Here is an 11,799-nt window from a genome sequence, read left to right on the forward strand (position 1 = left end):
ACAGTCTCTCACCCCCACCTCCCCCAAAGCCCAGACCCCCCAAACCCCAGCCCGGTTAAATCCCTGACTCTCCCAAAAATCCCTGACCCCATTCCCAGCTGCAACCCCCCAGCTTTGGGGTCACCCTTTGCAAACCCCAAGCAGCCGAGTCCCCAGTTTGCCGGGGTGGGTGCTGGGGGGAGCCCCCAGCTCTGCACCACCCCACAAGATCACGCCCGGAGCAGCACTCCTGACCCCAGCTCCGAGCTGGCTCATCAAAACCCTAATAACAGCATTTCATCATCATAAATTAATATATTAATCATCATGTCAACGTGAACCACCCCGGGGCAGCAGAAAGGATTCAATTTGTTCCCCTTCACCCCCCCCCATCCACTTTCCTCCAGGGCCATGGCTTGGGATAGAGCCCCGGTGCCGAACCCGCTACCTGCCAGGGCTCGGGGCGTTGGTTTAAGTAATCAAACCACCCCAAAAACCTTTCTGAGGCTTTAAAGTGGGATCTGGAGGCAGGGGCCTTGGCGGGAGCAAGCGCCTGCCTTCGCCCGGGGAAGCCACAGTAATAATTCAAGACGCTCCATCTTCCCGGCATAGCATTAGCTTCAGATCCAGCCTCCCAGCATAATATGCAGGAGGCTGAGCTCTGCGCGCCGGCCGGCCGGCATCCCGCTCGCCGCGCCGGGCTGCAGCAGGGTCGCGTCCGACCCTCCGGGGCTGCACGTCCCAGGGGCGAGGGAAGCCATGGGCTCCTGCCCTCCTTTGGGCTCGAAAGAGTCCGGGGGGCTTCGGACCCCACACTTAGAGCTGCTCTGAAAATGAGGTTTATTTAAATAGGAGCTGACAGCCCCCTGACCGGCACGTACAGGACCTCGGGACACCCGTGGAGTCCCAAAAATGAGGATGCACGTAGCCGCTAGCACCCACCTTGTCCGCAGCAGCACCCTCCTGCAGGGACAACGGGATACGTCACAGCCCGATAACGGGGATCGCGCCGGCTGCCCGCGTTCGTGTCTGCCCTTAACTGGTGCTCGCTCACCGACGGTGCAAAGTTTGAGCGTCGAGCTGGGAGGCTGCAGGGCTGCTCTGGGGGTCAAGCAATAAACAGACAATAATAGTTCACAAGACGAGGACGTGATTTGCTTCTGGGTGTCTCCGAGAGGGAATACGCTACCGGAGGCTCTCCAAATCCTGCCGATAATTTTAATTTCCGGGCGTGATCGCGCAGACTTGTGCGAGGCACGCTGCTCGTGAATTAGTCCTGGTCCCGGGGACTCGTCTGCCAGCTCGGAGGGACTTTTTTTTGTGGACTGGGTGAAGGGGTGAGGGAATAAGCACCATAAAGGGAACTCAGGGGCAACTTTAACCTTGTCACTACGTAGTTAAAAGAAGGAAGAAAACTATTTCTGTAATTGCAAAGCTCATTAGAAGCGCAGGTGCAATTCTGCGGCTTTTCCAGCCAACTTATGGACCAATTATAGCTTGTTTGGAATCATTAAAAAGAAAGGAAGCAGAGTATATTATTATCTTGCATTCTGTGTCTTTTACAATTTTAAAATTGTAACTTCCTTCTTATCTCCTGGCAGGAAAAAAGGAGGAAAAAAAAAAAAGGACAAAAACTCCAACATAACATCTCGGTTATTGGCACCTCTTAAAAACGAGCACAGCTTGATAAAGCCGAATTATTTTTACTGCTTTCCCATCCCTATTAGCGGGAAAGATCAGCACCATCCGTCTTTCCCTGCAGAAAAAGCTAACGGGCTAATTTAAATCCTTGCCTCATAACACACCTTTTTAGGAGTTCATCATAAGATATTCGCAACCCGCTCCCACAGCGCTCTTCCGATCATCCGTGAGCAAATATATACACGAGCACGGACGTAACAGGCATCCCTGTTAAAAAAGTGCAACTACCACGTGCGGTTCTTCCGAGGCTAAATCCATCCCACGTCCTCTCCCGCGCGCACAGAAAGGTTTCTTGAATTAACGTCACTTAGGCTAGCCTAGCCTCTTAATACCAGCTTAATATGATAATATTTAGTGCCGATTAGCACCTATGGCTGCAGCCTACGCTCAGATTCAACAGGAATTAAGCGAGCGCTTAACATCTGGCAGAGGTTCACGCCGAGGCATGAATATTAACAAATATGCAGCCAGCGCTGACCACGTTTTCATTAATAATCGAATTAGATACGTTAAAGCATCTTTGCCCGAGTACAGCTGTTATTTGAGACTGCAGCGCAATTCTGCTGAGAGCCTGGTTTGCATATGCTGTACTGTGATTATGAATATTTAAATACTTCCATCTAGTTGAATTTCAGACTCATTTACATATATTGGCATACTAGTTAATATAATGCATATGGGGAAAAGGGTGCACGGTGCATTTTTAATTTTTCTTGAAGAGGAATTGATTTTGAGTGCTGAAAAGCTTTTTTTTTTTGTCTTCAGGAAAATAGCTTGTTGAGGGGGGGGTTTAATTAACTGTTTGACAGGAATAGCTGGCAAAACTAAAACGCTGACTGCAAGAATGTGTCCTTTGTTCCACTGCTTGCTCTGTCGATGAGAACTCTTGGTAGGTGACCAAATTAATATTGCAGCTTTCTTTTCCATGCTTCTTGCGCTGACTTGGCTGCTCTAATCACACGCAGCGATGGGTCAGAGGAGGGTTTGCACCTGACCCTGCGGTTTCTGGCACATCTGATTTGCTACGGAAAGGTTTCCAGCCCTGCAAGGAACATATATGCCACAAACCAGCTAATTCCAGCTGTTGCAAGAACTTAAACGGCTGAAAGTGCAGGAAAAAGCGAGCCAAGACTTTATTTTGGCTTCCATGCTGCAAAGCGACTCCAGTTGCTCACAAACTTCCCTGAACCCGAGCTTAAGCGTGTGTTTTTTAAAGATTTCAGGGGGAGTTAATGCAGGTTTGTTGGTGCTACGACAGATCCGGCCTCTGCCTCGCTTTTCCCCTTAAAGCTGGAAACAGGCTCTAAAATTCCTGTGGGATTTTTCAGGCCACTTTGTGGCGTTGGGTGAAATCTGGTCCCGGCAAAGCCAAGCACAGAACCCCCTTGATTTCAGTGGTGGGAGAAGGAAGGAGAGCATTTTCCCTAGGTGGAAGATATCATCCAGTAATTAACAACTGCTTATTCATTATTTTTATGTAATTCATTATAACCCTACACCCATAGGGTGCTCTCTGCCTCGAAGTACCTCTCGCTTCTGATTACTCACACGAGTAAAGTTTCACAAACACGTATCTGCTCAGAAGGCCACCGGTATCAGCCGAATTTTTACTGCTACTTTATTTTTGCTACTGCTTAATTTTTGCTATTTTAAGTAGCAAACAACAGGTATTATCCCAGCCAGCCCTGCTTCTGGGCAGGGTTAAATAACCCCGTGTTGTGTAAATAAGGACTTCAGCGTGGGCCCTTCCCTCACCCAAAAACGCAGACTCGGCCATTTACGCTTTTATCTGTTTTGCGTGTTATCGGCGCAGCGCCGACGACGTGCCAGGCTCTTTGCAGACCGTCCGTCCCCTTTGCCTTTCAGAAGTGCCCTGCGTGGGAAGCAAAGTCCGCTGGCACACAGCCAGGCATCCAGAAACTGCCTGGACTTTTCCAGGTTTCCATTTTGGGGCCGCACAGCACAAGACGACTCATGAGCTGATTTTTCAGAGCTTTGGATGTTTACTGGAGTTTTTTTTTCCTCTTGGAGTCCCAAGAGGCCCTTAAAGAAGGTAATCGGTGATAAAAATACAAATAAAAACAATCCCAAGGGATTTGAAAGCAGGTGCCTTCTGAAGAGCCCGGCTCCACCGAGTGGAAACGCTTTCTCCTTGCCTTTCCCACCTCGCAGAGCGTTTCCACTCTTCCTTTGCAAGGAAGTTTTCTGTGTAATGATAACAAGAGAGTGGAAAAAGGCCCATTTGTTAGAATAAATCAGGGTCTGAAGCCAGGAGCTGCTGAACAGGCTTAACCCTGAGCTGTTCCAACGAGCGCCGGGGCTTTGCGGGGTTGGGTTTGTGAAGACATCAGGGCTCAGTCCCTCAGAAATCACCTTCCTTTCCCTTCCTGGAGGTGCTCTCCCCTCCACCGCACTTAGCTGTGACCCACCTCACTCACTCCACGTTTCCGTGGGCAGATTTCAAGCCATCCTCTCTCCCACTTTAAAGGGTAAATATTTTTTTTTTTTTACAGTTCCCGTACAGTTGCAAGGTGAAGAACATTTTCTAGGCATGAATTATTGATGAAGCCCTCCCAGGCACACCAGCCAACGTGCATATTCATCAGGCAGCCCAGTACATTATTCATGAGAAGTTCTCTTAAATAGGGATGAGAACAATGATATTGTTGATTGAGATGCCTGAAAACGAGCTTGAAAAAGAGAGTTGTGCCCTCAAACTCTGGCCAAAATGCAGCCAGAAAGTTTATCAAAATCACAAAAAAAAGGGGGAATTTTACACTTGAAGGGGGAAGACTGCACTTTACCGTGGTCTCTTCATTGCCATCCATAGAGTTTTTTTAAACAAGACTTTACACACAGAACTACTAGATTGTATCATACCTTCTCTACACACAGCTCCAGACCTCCGACTGCACCTTTCTGCTGGCGGGTCGATCTTCAGCAGGCGACACCTGCAACAGATTTTTATAACAGTATTTAGGCCCCATAACTCATCCCTAATTCGTTAAAGATTCTCACGAGAAACTTCACTCCCCTTTAACCCCGCAATGTTTTTAAGCCGAGGTAGATGTCGGAGCTTTTTTGAACAGGGCTGGTATTAAGAGTGGGGACTGCCTGCTCTTGCAAATGCAGCCCTAGATACAGGGCGAAAGAGTGCTTGAATCAAATAAGTGTTTTATTTCCATAAATCTGAGGTCTCTCCTGTGCTGTTGCTGGATAAAGGGGGCAGAACAAGCCTGGGAAATGCACATGGCTGACTGCATCTTCAGCTTCTTGGCAGTGTTTTGGCTGTCGTGGTTTAGCTCCAGCCGGCAACTAAGCACCACCCAGCCGCTCGCTCACTCCCCCCCAGTGGGATGGGGGAGAGAATCAGAAGAGTAAAAGTGCGAAAACTCGTGGGTTGAGATAAAGACAGTTTAATAGGTAAAGCAAAAGCTGCACACGCAAGCAAAGCAAAGAATTCATTCACTACTTCCCATGGGCAGGCAGGTGTTCAGCCATCTCCAGGAAAGCAGGGCTCCCTCACGAGCAACGGTGACTTGGGAAGACAAACGCCATCACTCCAAACGTTCCCCGCTTCCTTCTTCTTCCCAGCTTTATATACTGAGCATGACGCCGTATGGTATGGACTAGCCCTTTGGCCAGTTTGGGTCAGCTGTCCTGGCTGTGTCCCCTCCCAGCTTCTTCTGCACCCAGCAGAGCATGGGAAGCTGAAAAGTCCTTGACCAGTGCAGCAACAACTAAAACATCTCTGTGTTATCAACGCTGTTTTCAGCACAAATCCAAAACACAGCCCCATACCAGCCACTATAAAGAAAATTAACTCTATCCCAGCTGAAACCAGGACAACTTATGGGCAAGAAGGGGAAACCAGGGTCACCTCGGAAAGGAACCTGTTATGTGCCCCACGTGTGTTAGGGGAGACCCCGCTGAAGCCAATGGGTCCCATGGCAGGATGTTGCCCCCCAAAAGGAGGGTCTCCAGGGGCTCCCTGCTGCAGGGAGGCAGAAATCGGGATCCTGCGGAGGGCCCTGGGAAGGACTCGAGGCTTGTAACAACAACCACAAGGACACGGTTTAGAAGAACCAACATAACCCGGAGCTCAGGCTGCAGTCACCAACTGTTAGCACAGTCACTGTGCTAACGAGCAGTTCTGCCTGCTGATGCTTCACACAGTCCTTAAGGCTTAATTAAGCTTAACAATATTTGGAGGTTACCAACCATTTCCATTGATCTTTTATGCATGAACTTGGAGGCGGCTTCTTTTGCTGGGTGCAATTCGGGGGAAGTAGGCAGATAGCCGGGGCCTCCCTCGCCCCCCAGTTTCCCCAGTGCTGTCCCAGGCCCTGGGAAGGCCCTTGCCTGACAGGACGGGCAGCTGGGCTGGGTCCTGGGGCACCCCACATTGCCCCTGGGCCATGCTGGGGGACCCCCACCTCACCTACGGGCCTGGAGGAGCACCCCCTCGACCCTGCTTATGGTCCCCCCTCAATGCTGGGGCCTGCGTGGGGACACCCCCCACCAAGGCCCTGCCCAGGGACCCCTCTCAGGTCTAGCCACTACTCCAGGCTCCGCCTGGGCCCCTCATTCCCCTCCCCAGCCCTACTGAGAGGCCCCCTCAGCCCTGGGGCCTGCCAGGGGTCACACCCCCCCCCCCAGGCCCTACTCACCCCTACCCCACTACTCCAGGCCCTGTCTAGGCCCCCCCCAGGCCCTGCTTAGGGGCCCCCTTCACCCCTAGGCCCTGTCTGCTCCCCGCTCCTGCCTGGGGACCCTCCCTCCGTTCTAGGCGCCGCTTAGGGACCCCCTTCACCCCTGGGGCCTACCCAGAGCTCCCACCCAGGCCTTGCTGAAGGCCCCCCCACCTCAGCCCTAGGGCCTACCGGCCCCCCGCCCTGCCTCGGGCCCTGGGGACCCCTCCCTCGCACGCTCCCCTGGACCCACACCCTCGGGGTCCACCTGCGCCCCCGGCCCTCCTCGGGACCCCCCGCCCACCAAAGCACCACCCCCCGCCTCCCGCGGCCCCTTTAAGAGCACGCGGCCCCGCCCCCGCGCGCAGTGACGCCGCGGCGCGCGCCTGCGCGCGGCCCCCGCTTCCTGCCCCCTCCCCTCCCCTCCCGCCCCCCCCGCGCCCTCCCCCTCCCCCCCCCCGCAGCGCCGCAGTGACACCGAGGAGGAAGCGCGCGGCGCGCGCAGAGCGGGAGCTGCCGCCGCCGCCGGAGCCAGCGCCGCCCCGCCGCCGCCATGAACGGCAAAGGCAAGGACCGGGGGCGCCGCCCCCCCTGCCACCGGCAGCGCCCCCCCCCCCCCCCTCCCACCGCCCCCCCCCCCCGCCCCCCGGGCAGCGCCGCCCCGGGACGCGGCGCCTTTAAGGGCGGCACCGCAGCGCGTGACCGCGCGAGCGGGCCGGGGCCGCGCGGGCGCCGGGGGCCAATGGGAGCGGGGCGGGGGGGCGGGCGCGCGGGCCGCCGGCGCCTCGGCCTGGCCTTAACCCTGTGCGTGCCGGCGCCTGGGGGGACGCCCCCCCCCCCCCCCCCCCGTCATGGAGGGGGCTGCGGCCGTGGGGCGGACCCACGCGTGACGTAAGGGGTCCCCATGCCAGGCGGGGAGGGCGAGCTGAGGTGGGGGAGACCCCCCTGCTGACGTAGGGGATCCCTCGGATGACGTAAGGGGGACCCCAGTAGGTGTCGGGGGGAGCTGGAGCGAGAGGGACCCCCCCCACGCGTCACGCAAGGGGGACCCCGTTAGATGGGGGGGGGGGGGGGGGGCGCTGAGGTGGGGGAGAAGACCCCGCGCTGACGTAGGGGATCCCCCGGATGACATCAGAAGGGACCCCGTTTTATGGCAGGGTGCGGGAGACCCCCCTGGGTGATGTAATAATGGGGTGACCCCCCCCCCGGTGATGTAATGGGGGGCCCGTGGGGAGTGGGGCAGAGCCCCTGCACCGCGGGGGGGACCCTCGGGCGGCCTAAGGGGGACCCCGCTGCCTGTGGGGGCAGCTGGGGGGGTGCCCCTGGGGGACACCGGGGACCCCCTGGGTGACGTAGGGGGAGGGTCCACGGGGGGGGTGGTGTGTGGAGTGGGCGAGACCCCTTCGTTACGGGAGGGGGGGGACCCCCTTGTGTTTAGGGGGAGCTGGATCAGGGAGACCCCCCCCAGGGAACAACATCGGGGGCAGCTGCCGGGGCTGAGACCCCCCAGGGACCCCGGCTGGGGGGAGCAGGGCAGGGGGCACCCATGGGGGCTGCCGCAGCCGGCCGGGCTCCATCCGGGCAGTGGGGGGGGGGCCGGGCCGGGGCCAGAGGGGGCTGGGGGGACCCCAGCAGCCTGTCCCCCTCCCGGAGGAAGGGGCCGAACTCGGGCTCGTTAAACCCCCTCGGCTTCGTCAGAGCAGCGGCGGTTTCGGCCCAGCACGGCCGGGGATCGGCCCCCTCCCGCCGCCACGTCGGGGGGACGTGGGGAGCAGTCACCCCAGCGCCGCCTCGTCTTTGCCCCCCAAAACCGCGAAAGGCCCCGGGGCAGGGGGCAGGTATCGGCTCTGGTTTGTTTTGGTTTCGATTTAGGAATTTGCGAGTCTGAGCGCTGGCTACGAGCCAGAATAATTTGGTTTATTATTATTATTATTATTTTTTTTTCCTCTGCCGGGCTTTCTGCCTTCTCATTGCTCCCCGTTCCGGCAAAGGATGTTTTCACTGCTGTGGGCTGAACTGCCGAAGGGACAGGGACAGCCGGGTGTCCGAGCTCGGCGGGGACGGGGACGTCGCTCACCCAGGCAATACTGCGAATTAATTGTGCACAGACGCTCCTACAGCTGATGCGCCCTTCTGCTCACGTGATAATTAAGAAACGGGGCTTTCCAAAAAAAAAAAAAACCAAAAAAAAAAAACCAACCCCAAAACAAACCAAAACCAACTCGTCAGCGTCCTGTCCGGCTTCGGTTCTGCCTCGGGCTGACTTCTCCTCTTTCTTGCAGGACAATATCCCACCCAGCCGTCCTACCCTGTCCAGTCCCCCGCCAACCCCACCGTGTACCCACAGACTATGCCCCTTCCGCAGCCGCCGCCCTACACAGATGCACCTCCTGCTTATTCCGAGGTAGGCGGGACGCTTCTCCGAAGGCTTTATTTTCCTCTGGGGCTCCTCCCAAAGCAAAAAAAAAAAATCTCTGATTAAGTTTATAGCTGCAATACGGGGTTTTTTTTGCCCGGAGGACTTGTTTGCTGCTCATATCACTGGGCAGTGGTCGGTCCCTGGATTCTCTTTTACGAGATCTGAATCATCCACTCAACGTGACAAACGTTCAAAGCTTCCCCTTGAGTTAAGATGACAAATTTAGCTCACCTGTAGCTGTAAAACACGACTACAATAACCTCTCTTAGTTGGATTCTTGCAGGCAGTGGGGGAAAACTGTCTCCAACAGCGGGAGAAATGTCCTTTTACCATACCCCAAAGTAAACGCTCAGGGAAGGGGATTCCCTTGTGCAAGCAGGAGGGTGAAAGTCTACGTCGGGGCTCGTGCTTTGGCAGCGAGGCTGAATAAACAGCTGGGTGTGGGGAATAACAAGTCTCTCAACTTGCTCGCACGGCTTTTTTTTCCCCCAGCTTTACCGTCCCAGCTTCGTGCCTCTGGGAGCTGCCACCGTACCTACAATGTCTGCGGCGTATCCGGGCGCTTCCGTCTTCCTGCCCGTGGCCCAGTCTGTGGCCGTGGGTCCGATCGGCTCGTCGGTCCCGATGGCGTATTACCCCGTGGGACCGGTTTATCCTCCGGGCTCGACAGTCCTTGTTGAAGGTGGCTTTGATGCTGGAGCAAGGTTTGGGGCTGGTGGAGCAGCCAGCATCCCTGTAAGTATAAATGTATCCTCAAAACCCTGCGTGCTTCAGTGTTAGAGGTTCGCAGACGGTTGTGGGGGAGATGTTGTCCTTTGTTTTCTGAGAAAAACGTATTTCTTACCCGATCCCTCATTTGGGAGAAGAGTAGGCTCCTACTTTCATGCTGAGGGTTTGCTGTCTCTGGCCAGCCTGTGGCTCTGGAGCCACGTAGGCTCGCAGGTGCTTCTGGCTGACAGCAAAACCATCTCGTGGCCAGCGCTAGCCCCGATTCGGCCCGGGGGCCGTGGTGTAATGTGCTTTGCGGGGAGGCAAGCCAGTAGGGCTGCTTAGCGACCTGACTTTCCCTGGCCCCAAACACAGACTTGGCCTCTTTCCATGCTACGCTGGAGCTGTGGGAGGTTCCTCCTCCCCTGGACTTTCCACCCGTGGCTCGTGGCCACGTGAAGAACTTGTTCCACGGCTCACGGGCTCCTCTGCGTGGGCAAAAAGCCAGGGTCAGCCGTATGGGCTGCGGGCTCCGAAAAGAGGGCAGGGCATGGAGGAGGAACCGAGAGTTTCCCATCAGCTCCTGGAGTCTGTTGCTCAATCTTTGCTTGGTAGCAAGTGACAGGGCCATCGACTGGGAGGTTTCTGGGTCCCTGCAGCCCACGGACGGTGGCTTTGTGCCAGCTCCCGGCGTGGCCCTGACCTCAGCTATCCTCCCGCCTCTCCTGTCTCTGTCTTCCAGCCCCCCCCTCCTGGCTGTCCCCCCAACGCCGCCCAGCTGGCCGTAATGCAGGGAGCCAACGTCTTGGTGACACAACGGAAGGGAAACTTCTTCCTGGGAGGCTCAGATGGCGGCTACACTATCTGGTGAAGAAGGAAGGGGAAGGGGGGAGAGGGGGGGCTACATTTGTGTAAGGAAAGACATCACATACTGTCAGCACTTCTCACGATGTAACTGCTTTAGTCCATATTAACCTGAAGTTGCAGATTAGACACACAGCGGTGAGGTGTCTTCCTGGTTTGGTGCCCGGCCCTGCAGGCACTTTCAAGCGGAACAAGAAACCCTGTTAACGATAGCGGTGCCTCTGTTAAAATGGGGAGGGGGGGATTAATTCACGAAATGAATGTGAGCTCAGCAGCCCTGCCTCTTCCTTTCATTTCACTGGAGTAATAACCGCAGCGCTGAGCTTTTATTAATCGGCTACCTATACACTGGCTTTGGGGGGGGCGAGGGAGCGGATCTGGTTTCGCCTTCCCTTCATGGTCGTGCTGGTCCGCTGGACCCAGAGCCACAAACCACCCGGGTTTCCCCAGCGAAGGTGCTGGGTAGAAAGCGAGGCAAACTTCACTTGCCAGTAGCGGGGAGGGCACCTTGGCGCTTCTTTCTTCCTGACCTCACTCTCGAACGGATCCCTCGAAGCACTCCGTGCTCACATTCGCCCGTCGTTTTCCTCCAGGAAGGTATGCAGCTGGCGTGTATCATGGGATTTTTTTTATACACTCCAAGTAATCTTGGATTTCTTTGCACATTAGATCTAATCAAAGCCATGCTTTGGTGCCAGAAACACAATGCAACTCATGTTTGAACATTTCATTCGATGCTAACTAGGCTTTTAGAACGATGCTTAATAAATAAACTTCTTTTTTTTTTTTTTTTTTTTTTTTTTTTTTTAAACTCGACCTGGTGTCTTGACACCAAAACTCCTTAAGGCTGTTGTTCAAACAGAGAGGCTGGTTACCATCTGTCCAAGGGTGTGTAGCAACTGTCAATCAACACACAAATTAGCTTGGTTAATGGCTTGTTTTATGAATGCATACTTTAAAAATGACTTGGGTGTAATGAAGTCTTATTAGGGTTAAGAAGAATATTTCAGGGATCCTCAATGTTTTGGGTTTTTTTTTTTTTGTTGTTTTGTTTTATGAAGAAAAATATCAGATTCAAATATATTTTATCTTGAGGTTTCAGTTTAATCTAAATCTGTGTCTTGTATATGTTGTGTTTAACCATACAACTGACTGTTATGAAAGTTCAGCATTACGTCTCTCTCTGTATACACTGTGGTGCACTTAACTTGTGGATTTTTTTATACTAAAAAAAAAAAAGTAGAATAAAGACTATTTTGAAAATTTGAATAAAGTAGCAAATTTGCATTAGACCTCCAATAAAACCCCTTGGCTCCTGCCCATCGCAAGCCTTAGGGTTTCTTCACTTATTTCCTCTTCGCTGCTATTTTGTGAACTTCCTCCTTTTTATTGTTTTTTTTTTTGGGGGGGTGGTGGTGATTTAAAGGAAGAACCTCC

The 11,799-nt window shown here is 54.5% G+C and overlaps 2 protein-coding genes across 6 annotated transcripts in view; one reads left to right on the forward strand and one right to left on the reverse strand.

Moving 5' to 3' along the window:
• POU6F1 (POU class 6 homeobox 1) overlaps window positions 1-11,799 on the reverse strand; it is a 224,966-nt gene that overhangs the window by 18,385 nt on the left and 194,782 nt on the right. For 2 of the 3 annotated variants that reach the window (XM_075525689.1, XM_075525686.1), the window contains exon 1: window positions 922-1,251. The exons of the other annotated variant lie outside the window; for it this stretch is intronic. The gene's annotated coding sequence lies outside the window, so the exon portion shown is untranslated. Of the gene's footprint in view, window positions 1-921; window positions 1,252-11,799 lie in introns of those variants that run through there. 3 annotated transcript variants of the gene reach the window in all.
• On the forward strand, window positions 6,802-11,711 carry DAZAP2 (DAZ associated protein 2). Of its 3 annotated transcripts, none has more exons than XM_075525527.1 (4): window positions 6,802-6,937; window positions 8,654-8,775; window positions 9,283-9,525; window positions 10,241-11,711. In XM_075525527.1, exons 1-4 carry the CDS (start codon window positions 6,925-6,927, stop codon window positions 10,367-10,369), a joined length of 507 nt encoding a protein of 168 aa, XP_075381642.1. In that variant the 5' UTR covers window positions 6,802-6,924; the 3' UTR covers window positions 10,370-11,711. The 3 variants fall into 3 exon arrangements, with proteins under 3 accessions (XP_075381642.1, XP_075381644.1, XP_075381643.1); XM_075525529.1 differs by lacking the exon at window positions 6,802-6,937 and adding an exon at window positions 7,200-7,345; XM_075525528.1 differs by lacking the exon at window positions 6,802-6,937 and adding an exon at window positions 7,209-7,360.

The sequence above is a fragment of the Mycteria americana genome, chromosome 26 (genome assembly GCF_035582795.1).
Source record: "Mycteria americana isolate JAX WOST 10 ecotype Jacksonville Zoo and Gardens chromosome 26, USCA_MyAme_1.0, whole genome shotgun sequence".
NCBI classification, from domain to species: Eukaryota; Metazoa; Chordata; class Aves; order Ciconiiformes; family Ciconiidae; genus Mycteria; species Mycteria americana.

Bases quoted from the DNA above. Each gene is read 5' to 3' on its own strand.
- DAZAP2 (XM_075525527.1), top strand. The intron at 8,776-9,282 runs GTAGGCGGGACG...TTTTTCCCCCAG, and splicing joins CACCTCCTGCTTATTCCGAG to CTTTACCGTCCCAGCTTCGT. The intron at 9,526-10,240 runs GTAAGTATAAAT...TCTGTCTTCCAG, and splicing joins GTGGAGCAGCCAGCATCCCT to CCCCCCCCTCCTGGCTGTCC.